The 21,720-nt window shown below is 43.1% G+C and overlaps 1 protein-coding gene across 1 annotated transcript in view; it reads right to left on the bottom strand.

Moving 5' to 3' along the window:
• CP (ceruloplasmin) overlaps positions 1-17,748 on the bottom strand; it is a 68,681-nt gene extending 50,933 nt beyond the window's left edge. The window contains exons 1-6 of the mRNA XM_068280741.1: positions 17,566-17,748; positions 14,361-14,605; positions 11,064-11,276; positions 3,316-3,507; positions 1,418-1,672; positions 1,099-1,264 (exon numbers count right to left, since the gene is read on the bottom strand). Of these exons, the coding sequence (XP_068136842.1) occupies positions 1,099-1,264; positions 1,418-1,672; positions 3,316-3,507; positions 11,064-11,276; positions 14,361-14,605; positions 17,566-17,720 (1,226 nt within the window). The 5' untranslated portion in view covers positions 17,721-17,748. The remainder of the gene's footprint in view (positions 1-1,098; positions 1,265-1,417; positions 1,673-3,315; positions 3,508-11,063; positions 11,277-14,360; positions 14,606-17,565) is intronic.
• Between the last annotated feature and the right edge of the window lie 3,972 nt (positions 17,749-21,720).

The following is a 21,720-nucleotide window of genomic DNA, read 5'->3' as shown; positions in this document are numbered from 1 at the left end:
GATAGGCTTCAGCCTATCATATGCCGGCGATCCCCGGCCAATCAGAGGCCAGGGATCGCCGATCTGCCTTATGGCGCTGCTGCGCAGCAGCGCCGTATGATGTAAACAGCGGGGATTTTTTCCCCGCCTGTTTACATTTTGCCGCGATCGGCGGCTCTCCGGCTGTTCACGGAGACACCCTCCGTGAACTGACATGGAAAGGTTTCCATGGTAACCCGCAGACGACCAGTTTACGCCAATCGGCATTAGCTGGTCGTCAAGAGGTTAAGCCACCAGCAAGCAAGAAAACACTCAAAATAATTCTGATTGTACTTTTTCACCTTGTTTTAGGTACTTTTTCAGTTGCAAAGTGCTGAAAAGATATTTTAAATAGAAGATGAAAATATATCTCCTAGGGAAGAAAAAGTTATATGCATATGGTGCAGTGTGTCAGACTAAGCTATTTCTTCAGGATAAAACTGATTTTCAGTACTTCTATTATCTTTATCTATATACTAGACCCAAGGCCCATTACAATTAAGGGCACTAGGCCTCTGCTCAAAACCCCCCTCCCAACCTGCTCCTGTTGCCACCGCAGGTCAGTGCGCATGAGCACGTACGCTCGCGCTGCATACCCGCATGCGCGCACTGTGACACGTTCCTGTGCGCCCACGCACTCGCCCACACATGTCCGCCCCCAGGCCATGTCCTCCACCTGTCCCAACAGCCACCCGCTTGCAGCACATGCCAAAAGACACAGGGACACAGGGGTTTTATATATAGAGATACTGTCTGTCACTAAGGGATTGTTTCCACTCCCAGGTAGTATTTCTTGGGTGTAGGAGAACTCACAGAGAGCCATCACTTTGACCAGTTGATAGATTTGTAAGGCTTTCATCTACTGTCATGTGCTAAAGCAGGACGTGATCACTACTGTTGAACACTCATAAATATATACTGTATATACGTTCTCTTGATGAAAACATGAAGGCAAGTAAATAGGTGAATATACAGGAACTTGTCCGGTAATAAAATATGGTCAACACATAGATGTCTAGCAAAGATTCAGCAAGTATTGTTGGTAGAGATATATATATCTAAGATAGAACATCGCACTACCTGTCAGGATCGTCCAGCTTTTGTCCAGTGAAATTATTCATTGAGCTTGGTCCATAGTTCCAAATTATTTCTTCTGCTGCAATGTAATAATGCCTAACCCTTGTAGCACGCCGGCTGTGACTTTGTTTTGTGCAATTCTTTACCTCGTAGATTGCCTGCATGCCACCTATGAAGGAAAATCAAGCTACATCTTACTATAATAACCACTTTACATCAACTTGTAGAACAACCTCTAGCTCTTAACCAAAAAAACAACAACAATAAGCAACAAAAACAAACAAGCAAAATAAACCAAAAAAAATAAAAAAAAACGCACTACCTTCTAAGTGGTCATTAACTTGACAGCTGAGAAGCCACTTGCCAGGGTTCTGAGTTACCATTGAAGATTGGGTCATAGTTGCAGGGAAGAGACTGATGGTATCTACACGCAAGTGCTGATGTGTTAACACCTGACCATGGAAGTAGGCTGAGTGTACATCCACCTCATTCCCCATGCCAAACAGATACCACCTCACATGTGTGTCGTCACATACAGAAATTCCTGGAAGGTTCCCAAACATGTATCCATTTATAGCTGTAACAGAGAAAAAACCTGTTGGAATGGACTTTAATAAAACGCTCTTGGTACAGAAGTGCATGCAGTACCGGGTTAGAAAAGCCAGAGAATATCATAACACTGAGGAGTAAGCATCCTTTCACTGTGTCTGGTGAGTTGCTGCTGACAAACGATTGGATGGGAGATCCATCATACATATGTGTAATGTCAATGGACGGATTGCATTCAATAATATTATGATAAGGATCTTGATACCTGTTTTGTGCCACCATCCCAAGCAGTGGTGCAGGTGAGAGGCCATAGATGGACCCCCATGCAGGTTTTATTTGGGCCCCCTCAAGTACTTTTCACATAACAATTTATATGGAGCACCAGAACCTGCCAAGGACAGCTGCAGTGTCAGACATGTCAATGCAGGGGAGAAAAAAAACGTGTTAATGGTTATCACTATTTAAGCACATATAGAAGTGATTGCTACCAGCATAGCACTAATGAGGAGCAAATAAAGTGGTTGAAGGAGCCCAACTGGGTCCCTCTAGTCCAGAGACCCTGATATGGTCATAACCTCTGATTCGCTACTCCACTGAACTTCAATAAGTCCAAGGTGCTTTCTTTGATCCTTCCACTCCTACATGATATAGGGTTGCATTCCTGCAGAATAGGTTATCCTCTACAAACCAGTTGTGGCCTCTTACTGAGGCATTCCATTCATGTAATTTTGAATGAATCACAACACATAGTTAGGCCAAAACCTCTTTATTGCCGAAGCAGTATGTATTGAGATCCCACAGTAATCTTGCAGCTTTGGCCTTGTTCTTTGAGGCACAAAGTGGTTAACTGCATTCTTTAGAGATTCTTGGTTTCATAGATTTCATTGCTGGGCCACTTAATTTGGTAATATTTTTTTTTCCTGTAGTTTATGGTTTGGAGAAGGCTAGTATTAGGTGCTTGTTAAGAGTGGGTGGTTAGGGCACGGAGAGAAGAATAGTAAGGTGAAATTATGGTTTGGGATGAAACTGTTGGTCGTTTGCAGGCAATACACTGTGATACATTTCCCTGACTGCTCCAGTGCTGACACTAAGGCCCGATTCACACTGGCAATTTAATGGCAAACAGATCCATGAAAACAGATCTGATTACCGGTCGCTCAGATCCGCTTTCACTCTGTTGCCACTCAGCTCAGCTGCTTCCATTCTGTCTACCCACATACTCATCCCCAGAGTGGATTATTCTCCTTAGAATGGTCCGTTTCTTCACTAGTGTTCCATTTTATAATTGCCCCCAATGCAGTGCTTAAAAAATTGCTGCAGGAGGAAACTTGCGGTCTGTTCAACGGATCGTGTGGAACGGATCTATTCGAACGGACGAATGTGAACAGATCCATGGTTTAACAATGGATCTGTTACCATCTGATCTGGAACGGACCGTTTTGTAACGCTAAAGTAAACCGGGCCTAACAGTGCCAAGTAATCAGAAGATAAAGCCACACAAATGGCTTCAGGTCACCTCTTATGCCGCTCTCATCCTATAAAATGCTCTAGTGTCAGACAGACAACAGTAATCACAATTAACTCAAAAATAGTTTTGGAAATGTAAAGCAAACTTTATACGGTCTGTAGACATTGTCTTATATGCAATAATATATTTGTCAGTAGCCTTACAGTGCATTTTATTGCTCTCCAGAAACTCCTCGTCTTCTTTATTCACCAGGGAGGGAGTGGTGTGAGTGTTGATATTATCATCTATGTACCAACTAAGATTTTCATCAATCACAGAGAACATCAGAATGAATTCCTCAGGCTTTTCTTGTTTTGTTCTTTTAGTCGTGTCCTTCTTTATTCCATCCAAGGCACCTGCAGTTCAATATCATACCACAAAATAAACCTTATGTAGTTTAAATGTCTCTTCCACCAGTTACTAAATACTGTATATGATTAAATACAAGTCCACCTCGTGTATAAGTCGACCCCAGTATTTGAGCCTCTTCAGCTGGGTTTAAAAAAACAAACCCTCAAGTATGAGTCAGGCCAATGACTACAAGTGGGGATCAGGAGTGTTACATGCTGTACTTGAGGAACGGGAGGGGTTAATGGCTACACTGGAACCAGGAGCCGTAAGTGACTGCACTGCATAAAGAATTGCAATCATTAACCCCTCCTGGTCCCCACGTGCAGATATTAACCCTTCCAGTTCCCCAGTTATAACTAGTACCATGCTCTCTCCCCTATGAAGAATTGCTGCAGGAGCGCACTGTACATTCATTACCCCTCCTATAAATAGAGCGGCGGTGGCAAATATTTCTATACCCCCTCGATACACCCCCAGCCAGGGTGCCCGCCTTCCTCTCTCCCCCCCATTCCATTATTTCCACAATTGCAGAGCGGGCCGCAGCAGCAGTGATATGTCCTGTTCCACCCCTATACGCTGTGTCCTCTGCTCTCTTTTTCGCTCATGCTGGTTAGAGTGCAATAGCTTCTCTCCAGCTCTCGGTGTCCTGTGGCAACGGGAGTCACATGACACCAGAGCCGGAGAGATGCTATTGCATGCTCATTGACATGAATGAAGAGGAGATCAGAGGACACAGGGCCCAGAGGTAGAACAGGTAATATTGCTTCTGCTGTGGTCCGCTCTGCAATTGTGATTATGGAATGGGGGAGAGAGAGGCGTGGCACCCTGGCGGAGGGGGAGGGGATGGATCGGGAGGGGCAGAGAAATATTTGCCATTGCCAATCTGTTTACAGAAGGGGGGGAAGAGAATACAGTGCCCTCCTGCAGGAATTCAGCATAGAGTAGAGAGAGGCACATCGTTTGTGAGTCAAAATTTAGGTCTGACTCGCATATAAGGCAACTCCTATATTTTGCCTTAGTAAATCATACCTAAATGTCTCGATTTATAGAGCCTAGGATATACCGGTACCATATATTTAAAAAATACTACTGCTCTACTTTAAAAATATTACTCCATTATCCTGCTAGGCTCCCACTACGGGAGAGAAGATGGACTAAGCCAGCTCATCATACTGCGTCCCCCCGTTCCGAACTGACTATAACTCTTTCCCGCCCGACCCTTGAAGGAAATTGTGGTGCCCCTACCTTGATCCCCTTTATTTCACATGTTTCATGCGGGCCCTCTTTTGCTAGACTCTTGTTAAAAGGATTTGTTACCTATCTGGCTTATGGTGTCCTTTCTAGGAGGCGTGGAGGCGGTGGGGCCCGGTGTCGCCGGCCTGCTACCCCCTCTCTCCCCCCGGATGTAATGATGGTTCTCCGTGCCCCCCTCCCAGCGTACATTCTACCCAGGACCCTTACTACCCATGCCTCCAAGTACTGTGCTTTCAGGGTTTGCTAGCATATTGGACTGCCATTAACGTGACTCAGCTTCCATCTGCAATGCATTGGTAAAGGTGCTGACAATGCCTTATTGCTTTAATCTATTCTTGGGGGATGGTTTGATGGCCTGGGGGGTGCGGGCATAAGTTCCTAGCCTCCTGGGGGGGGGGGGGGGGGACGCGGAGCCCTACCATTCAGGGCTCTTCATCTCTATTATGAAAATGATGCTTATGACACCATACTCACGGCCCTCTGCCTACAGATACGGTTGAAAGGGACACTTTAGCTGTTTAGCTGTTTTTGGGGGTCTTTTCTCTAAGGGTAGTGGGTTTGAAACATGGGTACTATACTACATATCTTGGGCTGTTTTCTGGTGGGGTGGGGACTGGGGGGGGGGAACAGGTCATGAGTGACGCCATATTCATGGGAATTATAGTTTCATGCAATAGGGGTTATAAACTGTTCTCAAATATTGCACTTGTTCCTTTTCTTTGTTTTCTCTCTTTTTTAAGGTTATCTGGAAATTCGATTCTGTGATATGTTATGCTGGCACACGGGGTAACGGGAGCGAAGATCCCACTACCAACCATGGTGTGGACTCTTTTACCCCAGGGCGATTTGCCACCCCGTTTCCGTTAACCTATTGGTTTCTCGGAAAGTGTGGACTTCTATGTCCTTGCACAGGCCTATCTAGGGCCTAGTGACAAGAAGGTATGGGAAAACATACCTTCTACGCAATTACTGTGGTTTGTTACACATTATCTTAAGATGTTCTGTCTCTTTCTACTTTCTCTTTTTTCTCTTTTTGCTTACTCTCTTTATGCTAGGTTAATTTGGCTGGAATTGTGGCTTGGATGGTCCGGGGGGGGGGGGGGGGGGGGGGTGCCTGGGGCGTTGTTCAAATGATCAATCAATCAGTTAAGGTGCTCTCCTTAAACGTCAGGGGCTTAAACATTCCGGAAAAGAGGTCTGCTGTGTTAAATTTGGTCCACAAGGAAAGAGCTAATTTTGTCTGCCTGCAGGAAACACACTTTAAAGGCCCCTCCCCCCCTAAGCTGTATAGCAGATATTAAAAATCAGCCTTCTTTAGTTCCCCTCAAGACTCAAAAACTAAGGGTACTGCTATCCTTATTGCTAAAGACACTCCCTTCACATTTATTGAGGAATTTGGAGACAAGCTGGGCCGTTTTAATCTGATAAAGGGCATTCTTTACAATCAAAAGGTCACGATTGGTTCTTTTTATGCTTCCAACACTCAGCAGGTGACCTTTCTCCAAAACTTCCTCTCTAAATTGAGTTCTTTTGCAGAGGGCAGCATCATTCTTGGAGGCGATTTAAATCTGACTCTTGAGCCGGCCCTGGACTCGTCCTCCCAGAGATATCCTATGTCCAAAAAACTCTTACGCAAATGTAAAACCCTTTTGCATGACACTCAGCTGGTTGATGTGTGGAGACTACACAATCCCTTGCAGAAGGATTATACCTTCTTCTCTTTTCCGCACAACTCCTACACCAGAATCGATTACATCTTTGTGTCCCACAATCTACTGTCAGCGTCGGCCTCAACAGGCATTGGTAACATGACGCTTTTGGACCACGCTCTGGTGTGGGTCGAATTGTCATTGGGAAATAATAAAACTAGACCACCCACTTGGCGGATCAATAACTCCCTGTTACAAGATGAGCAATTTTTACAAAAGATCAAAAGCGAAGTAGAGGAATTTTTTTCAGCTGAATGTGCATGAGGACATGTCCCCTATGATAATATGGGAAACGCATAAATGTTTTGTCCGGGGCTTACTGATACGTGAGGGTGCCCGGCGTAAAAGAGAAAGGGAAAAAGACATACAAGACTCTCTAACACATATTAAAGAGCTTGAGTCACAACACAAGGGGGGCCTGTCCTCATCTACTTTATCTGAGCTATCAAAAGAGAGAGATCGCCTTAGATCCTTACTCTTCCATAAGGCAAAATGCGCAGCAGAAAGATGCAGCAGGTCATACTATGAATAGGGTAATAAATGTGGATCTATGCTAGCTAGGGCTTTGAAGTCTCAACAATCCTCCAACTACATTTCCTGTATTAAAGACAAATCCTCTACTCTGCATCATGAGTATAATGACATCTCAAGAATTTTCAAGGATTATTACTCAGGCCTGTATAATCTCCCTCCACACTTGGCTAATCTCCAAATAGCGGACAAACGTGGTAAAATTGACTCTTATTTAAAAAACTCTCAGATGCCTCACCTGTCTGCCACAGAAGCTAATGACCTCGAGGAGCCTTTCTCGGAGGACGAGCTGGGGGTTGCTCTCTCTCAGATGCCCACGGGGAAGGCACCAGGCCCAGATGGGTATTCGGTAGACTACTATAAAAGAACTCCGGCAACTAATCTCCCCTCACTTGTTAAGGGCCTTTAATATAATCACAAATCTACCTTTAGAGCAGAACTGGTTCTCACCTCAGATGCTAGAATCCCATATCACAGTCCTACACAAGGATGGGAAGGACCCGGCCCAATGCCAGAGTTACAGACCCATATCCCTGCTGAACGTGGATCTCAAGGTATACTCCAAAATGCTGGCTAACAGACTTGCTCCCTTGCTCCCCAAGCTAATTCACCTAGATCAAGTGGGATTTATCCCTGGCCGCGAGGCGAGGGATAATACCATCCGCACTCTTGATGTTTTGCACTGGGTGAGGTCCCGGTCCACCCCCACTCTGCTTCTCTCAACAGATGCCGAGAAGGCCTTTGACAGGGTGGACTGGGACTTCATAGAGGGCACCCTGCGTCACATAGGCCTGGGAGGGATGATGAGAAAAAGGATCTTGGCACTCTACACTGGTCCCAATGCTAAAGTTAAAGCCAACTGAGTCTTATCAGAGTCCTTTAACATCCATAATGGTACTCGCCAGGGATGCCCGCTATCCCCACTCATATTCGCCCTATCCCTTGAACCCTTCCTCTGCACAATCCGTAACAACCCAGATATTAAGGGGGTAGATTTCCCGAGATCCCAACATAAAGTGGCCGCATATGCGGACGACATGCTATTTTACTTAACCAATCTTCATATCTCTCTCCCTAACCTTCTCTTGGAATTCCGGGAGTATGGAAGCCTTTCAAACATGTCAATCAATTACGATAAGAGTGAAGCGCTGGGAGTCCTCCTCTCAGATGCTCTCAAATCCTCCATCAAAGGTAATTTCCCTTTTAGATGGCCCTCTGGGTATTTGAAATATTTAGGGTTGCACATCACGCCAGACCCGAAAGATTTAGTTACTAATAACTTCATACCGGCTCTGGAAAGAATTAAGCAAGATCTTCAAAACTGGAACAAATCGCAGTTTTCTTGGTTTGGGAGGTCTAATATTATAAAAATGACAATTATGCCACGCCTGCTTTATTTATTCCAAACCCTTCCTATTCCTATCCCAGCCACATTTTTTAAATCAGTGACCCAAACTTTCTCTAAATTTATCTGGAATGGCTGTAAACATAGACTGAAATACCGAATCCAAACGGCACCCAAAGAACTGGGGGGAATTGCTGTGCCTGATCCCCAACTATACTATGCAGCGGCAGTTTTAATTAGAACCTTAGACTGGCACAGGCATGCAGACTATAAACGATGGGTGAAAATGAAAGAAGAAATAATGGGCGACCGCCTTAAACTTATCCCATGGACGGAGCAGTCTCCAAGAGTCCTAGAACCAGAAAAGTCTCTCATCGCGCATACTCTCACCACCTTAGCTAAATATAGAAAACTACCTCTACTATCCCCTTGGCCCACTCCGCTCCTTCCCATCCTCGGTAATCCGTCTTTCCTGCCGGGTCTTCCCTCCAGAAGCTATCCAGCTTGGCGAGGAGGACCAGTTCTGAGAGCTCATCATCTCTTGGAGGGTGGGGAGTGGGTACAACTCCAAACATTAAGACAGACTCTGGGTTCCCAGGGACTGGACGATTGGAGCTGGGCACAGTTCAAACACTTTATTCTATCGCAAGGCCCTAAAACTAGCTTTAATAGGCCCATCACCATCTTCGAAAGAACTTGCCAGAGTGAGGGACAGTTACAAGGTACCATCTCTTTGATGTACTCTTTATTAAACGACTCTACTTCCCCATCAGACCCATTTAGAAATAAGTGGGAACAAGATCTCGGGATTACGTTTAGCGATAAACAGTGGGATAAGATATTGGTTTTTGCCCATAAATCATCCATTTCATCTAAAGTTCAGGAATCGGGATACAAAATTCTCACAAGATGGTATTTGACTCCCTCACGCCTACACGCCATGTTCCCCAATATTACTAATTTATGCTGGAGGTGTGGACAGGAAATAGGTACCTTGCTACATATTTTCTGGTCTTGTAACAAAATATCACAGTTTTGGTCCGACATCAGAAGTGCTATGCATGAACTAACCGACTTCCTCCCACCTGATTCACCAGCCTTCTTCCTCCTTCACCACAATACCTGGCCCATCAGAAAGTATAAAAAAACTCTTACTAGACATCTCGTTAATGCAGCTAGATCCCTGGTGGCCAGGCACTGGAAGTCTACAGACTCTCCTACTGTTGGAGAATGGCTCAAACTGGTAGATCAGATACAACAGATGGAAGACCTCACGGCCACTCTACATGATAGACGTGAGCAGTTTTGGAAAACCTGGTTTGGGTGGTTTGAATTTCAAACCACTCTCTTTTAAATGATTAAATGTCTGACCACTATCAGTGCCGCTGACTAGGCAGTTCTTGCACCAGTCTCCTCCCTCTGACGTAGGAGAGTGCCCAATTCCCAACTTCTCCCTGGGTTCACCACCGGACGTCCTTGCATCCTAGCTGAATTCTTCTTTTTATCCTTCTTTCTCTTCTTTCTGTCTATTCTGTCCTCTTTTCCTCTATCTTTTTGATAGGCTCTAAAGGGTTATGTTTAACATAGGTGCCCAATTCAATGGCATGGAGCTTAACATCCCCCTCTTACTCTGAGAGGCCGCTGATGTGGACTCCCATCTGTCTGGCTCACACTTTCTTTGCTACAACTGACTCCCTGGTGTTTGACCCCTTTGGGCCCAGGGAAGTCATAATAGTACTCAGCCCCTCCTGTCAGACATGTGGGTTCTACCGGACGTTTGCCTCAACACCTTGTCATCTTTTTAATAATAGGCAATACACCCTCCTAGTCTCAGAGGTAATTATACTCACCTACGTGTAAACATATAGAGGTGTGCTGGTTGACACCTCTACCACCATAACTTTACACTTCGGCTACTTTGCAACTGTATTATGCATTACATGTCATGTAAAGCTTTATTTTTTTTCTTAAGAGTTGTTCTTACCTTTGATAACTGTTTATACTGCTGTTTTTATGCTCTTTTTGAAAATAAAAGAATCTTTAAAAAAAAAAAAAAAATATTACTCCAGCCAAAACTTTAAAAAAATACCGTTATGTAGTGTTATGTATTTTTCTATTACCAGCACTGTTCTTAAAGAGAACCAGAGATCTCCCATAATAAAATGTTTTTACTTACCCGGGGCTTCCTCCATTCCCATAAGCATTGATGCATCCCTCACCGTCCTCCCACGGTCCTCTGTTTAGCGGCAAATAGCCCCGGTATCTGGCTCAGTGACGTCAGCCGGCGTCTTATGCGCATGCACAGAAGACCCAGACTGACCCAGAATGGAGACGACTGAGCCAGTTACTGGGGCTGATTGGGGACGAACAGAGGCACTCGGGAGGACAGCAAGGGACGCATCTGTGGTTATGGGGCTGGAGGAAGCCCCGGGTAAGTAAAATAACTTTATCATGGGCGATCTCTGGTTCTCTTTAACTGAGTGACTAACCCTCACTTCCTGCCCCTTTTACTTTTTCTTTCCCTCCATTACAGGGGTCCATCCTCCAAATCAGATGTTTTTTGTAACTACACTTGCCGTGGGTGGGGTGATCATAATGTCCCACTTGCTTATAGGACCCCTGGCTGTTGGGCAGAGGAAACCAGTAGTAGGTCAGTTGTGCTTGTGTCTGTATCACTGTGTACATACATATGTATATAACAATGGATTTAATTATTGCTTACCTTCCTTGCAGATAATCATAGGGCCCACAACTCCAGAATAAACATCCCTGGGGCCATCAAGGTGTGAGTGGTATACTCTGAGGATACAATCTTCATCCATTTTGAGTGGACCGTGATCTGCCACAACACTCCATTTGTAAGTATATTTTTCGCCCGGCTTGATGGCGTCATCTTTCTTGAGTGCCCCAGATGTCTTGTCTGGATATAATGCACCTGCAGACATAACCAAATTACTTTCCATAAGACTTCATGCATTTCCAAGTCAATAGGACTGAATTGTTTTTTTGATTTTCTCAAAAAAGTTCTTAGTATTTATTCCCATCTGATTTTTTTTACTTTTACGTTTTATAATAAAAAATAACTTCCCTGGCTATTTTACATGAAGTACCTTGAATGGCAAGAACTAGTAATTCATACAGTTAGTAAAAATGTAACATAACATAATGATAGTAAAGAAACAATATGCTGTCCCCAAATAACATAAATAGGCAAATTAAACTCCCAAACAATACCAATAGGCATGATATCCATCCAAATAACAAAAATAGGCAGGATATCCCCTTACATATCATACTTAGGTACCATATCCCTCAAACAACATAATTAGGCAGCATATTATCCAAATAACATAAATAGGCAGCATAAAACCCACAACAAAACAATTGGTCAATATTCCCTTGTGACACTGAAGCAAAAAAAAAATGATATGATGAATTGTATGTGTAGTACAGCTAAGAAATAGAACATTAGTAGCAAATAAAAGAGTTTCATATTTTTATTTTCAGTTATTTATATTTTTTTATTCATAACATTACATCATTCTCTAATATTTGCAGTTTACAAACTACACACTGTGATTAAAACTATGAAACAGAGCAGAGCTAATGACCTTCTGAACTTCCCTGCAGTAAAATGTTATCTTTGTTGTATAAGTGCTTCAGAAAATAGCACTGTAGCCAATCAAGATTGGTTACAGAGCTCAGAGAAGATCTTTTGCATAGATAATAAGTGCAGTTTTTTTTAACTCTTCGTGCACTGGAAACAACATTAGACTCATGTCTTTGCTACTAATGTTCTTTTTCTTAGCTGTACTACACATACCATTCATTATATCATACGTTTATTTTCACTTCAGATTCCCTTTAAAAACCATTATACTGTTCAACCAAAAATAATCATGTAGTGCCACCCAAAATAAAATAAGGCAGTGCCCCCAAACATAATTATGTATGGTATGCCCCCCCCCAAAAAAATATAAGACAATATCCCCTCTCCAAAACACTATTATTCACTGTTTCGGTGCCCCGTACCCTATATATGTATATATATATATATATATATATATATATATATATATATATATATATATATATATATATATATATATATACTAGGGAGAGGGTCCCCCCATTGTTCCTGATGGTTAGTGGTGCACCAACAACTCTTCCATTATGCCCCCATCTTCCATCTTCCCACATGCCTGGTAGCGATGGTTATGTCTAGAGGAACTCATGGAGAAGCATATGATTTGTTTGATCAGCTGATAGATTTGTGAAGTTCTGATTTAGCATCCTGCTTTAGCACATGATCATGGCTAGCAAATCAGAGTCTATATCAATCACCTGACCAAACTGATCACATGCTTCTCCATGAGTTCTCCTAGACATGACCATCACTACTGCCTGGATTACACTAACAAAGTTGGGTGACGCAGCACAGCACATATCACTCTGCATCACCTGTGGATATCAGACAGCGTTGGTGTGTGCAGTGATTATATGCAGTAGCACTCCTTCCTGTATAACTGGCCACACATAACAGATTCTGTAGTGTAGAGGAACAATTTAGTTTTGTGGAAGTATCAGGATACCACTGCTAGAGATTCAGGGTATGTGTCCAGGATCTCCAGCAGTAGCAATACCAGCACCCTGCACTTCAAAATAAACAGTGAAATCATTTAGCCACATGTAGCATAAAAACACATGCAGATGTTAAATCATAAATATATTCATTCAGACCTATACATGAGATCTGAAAGGGAGAACTGAAGAGCAGGGAGGGACAAAGTTAATGCAAACCTGAAGCGGAAAAAAACTTAAGATGTAATGAATTGTATGTGTAGTACAGATAATGAATAGAACATTAGCAGCAAAGAAAGGAGTCTGATATTTTTATTTTCAGCTATACAGCTTTTTTTTGTTTATAAAATTGCATCGTTCTGTCATATTTGCAGTTTAGAAACCACACTGTCTTTTAAGCTAAAGAACAAAGCAGAAATAATGACCCTTTGAACTCTCTTGCAGTAAATCTTTATATGCAAACACTAGTGCACATGACAGACGGGGGCCCCGAGCACTGCCACTGCTCGGAACCCCCAAACCAGCATGTAACACAATAGGGGAGTGCAGGTGAGCCCCGGAGCTGCCACCACCAGGAACTAACCCCTACCACACCTTCAACTTACCAAACACAAAAGGATTGCTCACTCCTGCACAGCACTCTGCCACTTATTTAGTCTGCAGACTGCCAGGCAGCCAATAGGATGTGCAAATACATTACACCTAGTCTGCAGTACTTAATTGAGCATAGGCTGAGCAATTCAGCCAATCGCTGGAGAGGGTTCAGTCGCATATAGACAAGGGCTATATGACCATGACCAGCAGGAGGCACCAGCGTGCAGGAAACTCACTCTCATCTGCCCCCCTCCTAGTCAGTTTAGTTAGGAGGGGGGCAGATGAGAAGGAGTTTCCTGCACGTTGGTGTCCCCTGCTGGTCATATAGCCCTTTTCTGTATGCAACTGAACCCTCTCCAACAATTGGCTGAACTGCTCAGCCTCTGCTCAATTAAGTACTGCAGACTAGGTGTAATGTATTTACCTCCTATTGGCTGACTGGCAGTCTGCAGACTATATACAGTGATTTGCAAAAGTATTTGGCCCCCTTGAAGTTTTCCAGTGCTGTCTGGGAGTGAGCAAAAGTAAATCTTTATATCAAGCTGTCTCTCACTGCTTCTCCTTGGCTGTTTAAGTGCTTCAGAAAACAGGACTGTGTTACACACAGCTCAGAGAAGCTCTTTTGCATAGATAACAAATTAAGTTTTTTTTTTAACTCTTCCTGTACTGGAAAACAACATGAGACTTTTTTTTGCTACTAATGTTCTATTTCTTAGCTGCACTACACATACAATTATTTTTTCTCATAAGTTTATTTTTCTTTTAGGTTTGATGATCAGATTCACTAGTAATGCTGCTATGCTGTAATATACTGTATCAGAAATATGTGGATACATTGGATTACCTTCATTCTCCTTTGAGTAGTGTACTCCATGCGGATGTAAACTGTATGGTCTGGATGCAAAGTTCTTAAAATGAATAATTACAACGTCACCAACTTCTGCTCTTATGATGGGGCCCAGGAGGCCCAGCCAGGCTGGTTTCTCTATTTCCGTTGTGTATGAGCCATCTGTATATTGCATGTATACAGCTTTCTTATAGACTCTCCCTATTCTGTTGGGACCACCTTGTAAAAAGATGCTGGCCTGCCTGAAAAAGAGTTGCAGATTATAACATAAAACTATCAACTATCACAGCCGCATAAGAAGAATTCAGCAATAATTGTGAATGATATGAAGGTTTGACACAGTTTTTCATGGTAGCTGATTTCTTTTTTTTTTTTATAGCAATGGCAAAGGTGAAACCAGAAGTGAGAGGCATATGGTGGCAGCCATATTTCTTTTTAAACAATACCAGTTGCCTGGCAGTTCCACCTTTCTCTTTGGCTGCAATAGTGTCTGAATCACACTCCTGAAACAAGCATGCAGCTAAGCTAGTCAGACTTCAATCAGAAAGATCTGATCTGCATGCTTGTTCGGGGTCTATGGCTGAGAGTATTAAGCTGGCCACTAACGGTCCAATTTCTAGCGAAAAATCGTTCGAGCGATCAGAAATTCGAATCGGATTGGTTGTAAATAATCTCAGTTGATGGGCACAATCGATAATGAACGATTATAAAAACAATTGTCTGATTGAATTTTCGTCTAACCAAAATTTGGATTTTCTTGTTGGTCGTGATAGATAGGATGCAGTGATTGGTTAGTTGATGGTGTAGTGAACGATTTTTTGTCCAATCAGAATTTCTGATCGCTCAAACGATTTTTCGCTAGTAATTGGACCGTTAGTGGCCACCTTGGAGGCAGAGGATCAGCCGGACAACCAAGCAATCTGCATTATTGAAAAGGAAATAAATATGTCAGCCTCCACATTCCTCTCATTTCAAGGGTGCTTTAAGACCCCCATATGCGCCCCCCACTTTTTCCATGAGACTAAAGATGGGAAGCTTCAACCGTTATTCTCAAGGTGCTGAAACATGCTAAAGCAAACTAAATACAAAGTGGAATTTGAACATATTGTGATAACAACCAATGACGGTTCAGGTTTATGCTGTTGTTTCAGAACAGAGAGGTGTCATGAAGGGACGCTGTGGTTTCATGGAGGTTGAATGTTTTTGCTCTTGAATTGCAGAATAAGCTGACTACACAACATACAAGATTATAATATATATCGTATATTCTGGCGTATAAGACAACTGGGCGTATAAGACGACCCTCCAACTTTTCCAATTAAAATATAGAGTTTGGGATATACTCGCCATATAAAACATCCCCTCTTCCCATGCAAACCAAATTTAAAAAAAATTCATATACTGGTGCTATGTATGAAAAGACACTGGTGCTGTACTGTATGTGCTACCCAGTATATAACAGTTTACAGGCGATTGACTGAATGGACTGGTCAACACTCCCTAAGTGGATTGGTCAGTTCTCCTTGTCTAGCTGTTTATCAGAGCGGTATGGAAAAATAGATTGTGCTGTGCCAATAAAACACGCCTCTTCACCCGTCTGGCCCACCCTTGTATCCTATTTACCTCCTTCTCTGCCTCTCAGATCTCGCACATGTGTGCCTGCGCTGCTTCACTACAGTCCTCAGCAGCGAGATTTGAGAGGCGGTAACAAGATAGGGCGTATCACCCGGCATCAATGACATCCGGCGTATAAGACGACCCCTGACTTTCCAGATGATTTTCAAGGGTTAAAAAGTAATCTTGTACGCCAGAATATACTGTACATTTTTTTGTTATATGTAGTTAGAAAATAATATGCATGTTTGCATAAAGCATAGTACAGGATAACTATCATTATTGTCAAATTAGAAATTAAGCTTTTGCTCAGTCTTCTAAATAATAGCTGACCTGGCACCCTGGACTTCACCCTCCATGAACCTACAACCCCCCCGCTTAACTGCACCGCTGGCTGGCCCATCTGTCACTTCTACCTTACTTCCCTTGCCCGTCATAAGTAGCTACAAGTGTCCCTTATCATTAGGTAGCCAGATTCTGCATAGGGAAGGAGGGAGGCACTAGGGGAAGGGGTCTGAGCCGCCTTTCCATCATCAGGCGCCTGTAGGCACATGCTTACAGTGCCTTATAGTAAATCCGGCCCTGTGCTTGGTACACACGATAATATTTTCCATCAGATTTCCGATCTTTTTTCTGATCGATTTTCTGATCAATTTTTTACAAAATGAATCAGAAATCACATCGGACTGTCGGAAATAATTGATTCAACCGTCACTCTGATGGAAAATTGCATTGTGTGCCCTATGCTTAATTATTATTGCATCGCTGTACAGAGTATATACAGTATTATCTTGTCACTTAACTGTCCCTCTGAGGGGCTCACAATCTAATCCCTACCATAGTCATTTGTCTATGTATGTATTGTGCAGTGTATGTATCAAAGGCTAGGGCATACATGCCAAACTCCGGCCTGCAGGCCAAATCTGGCCCTCAGAGCCATTAAATTTGGCCCCCAAGTGGTTTCCCCACTTTGCATTATGTTTGGCCCACTCTAGACCTAGGGAAGCTATATTGGATGTGAAGCCCTAGATCACCAGGAAAGTTATATGGGAGAGGTAGGGGGAAAGCACTAAACACTGCATGGGGGGGGGGGGGGGACCTCTAGACACCAGGGAAAAGTTTAAAGGGAAGGAAGGAAGGGAGGACCACTTTGTATTTGAGTTTGACACCCCTGGGCTAGGGCCAATTTAGGGAGAAGCAAAGTAACTTATCTGTATGTTTTTGGGATGTGGGAGGAAACCGGAGTGCCCAAAGGAAACACACGCAGACATGGGGAGAACATACAAACTCCATGTAGATAGTGCCCTGGCTGGAATTTGAACCAGGGACCCAGTGCTGCAAGGCAAGTGTGCCAACCTCTATGCCATGGTGCTGCCCATCATAATGGGTATCTTGCAAGGACCAGCATTCTGTCCTGCTCTGTACCAACCTTTTACATTCCACTTTTCATTATCAGAAACTAATAAGAAAATATGATTATTTGCTACTTGTGTGACAAGTTCATTTCGTTTTGTATCTTCTGATTCCTGTATCCTGAATGGATGTACCAGTACTTGTTCATAGCAAAATGGTCAGAAATGTAACTTACTCATCCTCCTCAATGGATTTTCCTGAAATGATATTCTTGCCGCTTGGAGCATAATCCCAATTCATTTCTCGAACTCCAATGAAGTATTCTCGTTCTTTTCCCACCACACATAAAACATACAATAAGCACAGCAGGCATATTGCTAAGAGCTTCATTGTGCTTGTGTAATGGTTACAGCCTAGTGAGCCCCTTGCATTTATAGAGTACAAAAAGTGATCAAAACACAGACCTCACTCTGGAGTTTCCCAGCAAAGTCCAGTGTGCTGGCAAAAGACAAAGTAAATATATATTCCAGTAAGATCACCCAGCTGCACTATATTGAGCAATGTGTGGTCACAAACAACAGGACTAGGAAATACGTTGGTTATGGATGCTGTGAGCAAGTGAAAGAATTAAAGGGGTACTCCAGGCTCCTAGAAAAGCTCCCTTGCAAATTCCTGTAAGTCACTTGGCTCCAGTACTTTATGGCAGTGGATCAGTCTTCAGAAATGAGAAATCCATACATTTGAATGGAGCACCAATTTCAACCATGCTTAAATATTCAGTAAAGAGGCCAACAGCACTGATTTATTAACCTCTGCTATGAAAAAAGTAAACACGGGCAAGTTATATGTAGGATTGGTAAGTACTTATGTTTATTTCTTCATGGAAATCCAGGTATGCTTTGAAGGGAGATTTAAGCCCCAGAAAACAGTTTAACTTACCTGGTGCTTCTTGCAGCCCCCTGGAGTTATGCTGTGGCCACAACGCACTTCTGAGCAGAGATGGGCTTTGAGTTGAAAGCCACTCGAATTTGAAACTGTAATGAGACTTGATTAAGGCAGATGTGAGCATGAGAGACGAGGGGTTACTTACCCAGAAGTCCATTGGGCTCCTATGCGTATCACTCCACTTGCACGCGACCTATGGGATGCACTTCCTCTTTCAAGCCGGAAGGAGGAAGTGTGTTAGTGAGTCGTGAAACGTGAGTAGAGTGATACACATAGGAGCCCGACGGACTTCTGGGTAAGTAGCCCCTCGTCTCCCATGCTCACACTTGCCTTAATCAAGCCTCATTACAATTTCAAATTCGAGTGGCTTTCAACTCGAAAGCCCATCTCTACTTCTGAGTTCCTCCGGCCAGCAGCAGTGACTCCCATGAAGCTTGACCATGGCCATCAGTCACTGCCTACTGCGCAGTGTGGCACCGAGTCGCGTGCACCCTGATCGTGCTCCCACTTCTGGGAGCGCTCTGTGTGTGCACGACAGCAATTTTTGCATACTGCACATGTACAGAATGCTCTCAGCCGCATTGAGTGTGATGAGGAGGCATGCAGCTCGCGGGACACGCATGCACAGTAGCCGGCGACTGGTGGTGACAGGCCAGCTTTGCGGAGGTTGCCGCTGCTGGCCAGAGGGACTCAGAAGCACATCGTGGGCACAGTATGACTCCAGGGGGCTACAAGAAGCCCTGGTTAAGTTAAACTGTTTTTTCTTTTTTAGCTTAAGATTTCCTTTACGGGCAGCCTAATCCTATGCCCGACTCACCAACTGGCTGCATTTAGGAATGGCTTTATCAACACTGGATGCCGTCATCATGTTGTAGATCCAAAGATGCAGCCAGCTTCAGGTGAAGGTTTTGGTTTGTGGTGGACACTGGATGAGGGTATATCAGTGATGTCCACGGCTTAAATATTACACATTTTTCAACTAAAAATGTATTTTTTGAATGTTTTCTACAGATTTTGAAACCTACATGGATGACTGCCCCCATAATGCCTCATTCAAGTGGTTTGCCTCTGCACAGCAGCCAATTATGTAGTGGCAGCAGAAGTACTCCCCTGCTTACATAAAAGGGAAGACTGGGATTCTTTTTTTCTCCCGCTCTTCATATCATCCACCTGTTTTGTCTGAGCTAGTATGGACATCTACTCTGTTGTGATTTACATTTCCACAGTTGCTTAGTGGTGAATTTCTTGTTGATTTGCTTTCTTAGATCAAATAAGCTACTTTGTGTTTAACCACTTTTTCCACCACTACAGTATATCTACGTTCTCTGTGACTTCATCTAAGCCACGAGGACGTACATATAATTTGTGTAGCTGAAGCACAGCTGTGCATGATTGTGCTTGCTCCTGTGCAAAATCTTACCTGAGCCACTAAAGGTGGCCACTAATGGTCCAATTTTCTAGCGAAAAATCGTTTGAGCGATCAGAAATTCTGATCAGAAGAAAAATCGTTCACCACACCATCAACGAACCAATCTTTGCTATCTATCGATCACGATCGTCTTTAAAATTCAAAATTTCGTTCCACGAAAATTCAGTCGGACGACTTTTTTTCCACTCGTTCATAATTGATCATAACCATTAACGGAGATTATTTACTGGCAATTCGATCACTGCTGACCTAGAATTTCGGATGGATCGAACGATTTTTCGCTAGAAATTGGTCCATTAGTGGCCAGCTTAAGATTGATTTTTACCATTAAAAATACTTTTATTTTCTCAGTTCATAGTGACAAATACACACTGCAGCATTATTTCAGAATCACATTTCTTCAGCATAAATTGTGACAGGAATGTAATCTAAGTTTTGTGATAAACAGTACAATTAGCCAAACAAACTTTTTATCTAAAGAAGGGATTTTTATTTTTAAACTGGAATTGGTAAAACTGAGAAATAATGTTTTTTTTTCTATTTTTTTCCTTTTTTTCCTAATAAAAAAAGATATAGAAAATATATATAGAAATAGAAAACAAAATTGTTTGAGGGAAAACATGTCATACATTGAAAGGTCATTTAGTCCTAAAAATATATATATATATTTCATTAGGTGTCATAAGTAGTGATGTGCTGATTAAATAGGGACATAGCTAAAATGTCAAAACAGCTCTGGTCCAGATGGGGAAACAAGGTCTGGATGAAAAGTGGTTAAAGGACTATGCCAGAATGTTCTAGTACCCAGATTTCACATGTATTTATTTATTTATTTTAAAGATTATTTATTTATATAGTTTCAACATATGTAAGAAACATGTAACAAGATAATTGTATGACGTTGCAGAATATAAAGAAAAGGTTTTTTTGATAATAAAGAAGCGGCAGTGACGACCAGAGGCACTGATCAAAGTAATCATGACATAATACACAATACAGGTAACATCACACTATTGTAAGTGATATAGAACAGGCAATAATAATAATGATAACAATGCAGGAAAACCAGGATAGCATAAACTTAAAGACCACACGTCTGCCCCCGTGTGTAAAACTAGGAGCCCATAGAGAGATGAAGAGCGATCAACAATTCTCGCGGGGGAACCCAGGGCCCAGAGGGATCCTATACCTGGGGACCACCCATCTAGGAATATCCTCAAAGGCTAAAGGAGCGTTGGGCACAAGTCATAGCCTGAGCGAGCCTATTATTCAACAAGAACAGAAGACAAAACAAGACAAACAAGAGGAGAAAGAAATAGTAGAGGAAAAGAAGGAGCAAGGGCATGGCAAGCCTATTTCCACCAGACATCCTGGAGGACTCATAGCGATCAAGAGGGAATGAAGCTACAACAACGTCAGGAGGGATGGCATAGCTAACTTGAGACAGGGGGATTCGCAAGCTGCTTATATTATTCTGACTCTTCAAATTCGAACCAGGGTCTCCATGTGTGTGTTTATAGACTTAATTTCTATAATATATGGAGTGTGTCAAATCCTCCAATTGCCTGATATAGTTGATTTCATGCAACCACTCTGCTATAGTGGGAGGCTGAGTTGACGTCCAGTGGCGAGGAATCATAATCCTGGCTGCGTTAAAGAGAACCCGAGGTGTGTTTAAAGAATGTTATCTGCATACAGAGGCTGGATCTGCCTATACAGCCCAGCCTCTGTTGTTATCTCAAACCCCACTAAGGTCCTCCTGCACTCTGCAATCCCTCATAAATCACAGCCATGCTGTGAGGCTGTGTTTACATCTGTAGTGTCAGTCTCAGCTGCTCCCCCGCCTCCTGCATAGCTCCGGTCCCTGCCCCCGTCCCTTCCCTCCAATCAGCAGGGAGGGAAGGGATGCAAGCGGGGACTGGAGTTCTGCAGGAGGCGGGAAGAGCAGCAGACTGACATTATAGAGATAAACACAGCCAGCTCTGACAAGCTGTTTGTCAGCAGCGTGGCTGTGAT

The sequence above is a fragment of the Hyperolius riggenbachi genome, chromosome 4 (assembly GCF_040937935.1).
Source record: "Hyperolius riggenbachi isolate aHypRig1 chromosome 4, aHypRig1.pri, whole genome shotgun sequence".
In the NCBI taxonomy this organism is placed as follows: Eukaryota; Metazoa; Chordata; class Amphibia; order Anura; family Hyperoliidae; genus Hyperolius; species Hyperolius riggenbachi.
This window is presented reverse-complemented; position numbering and strand designations above follow the sequence as displayed.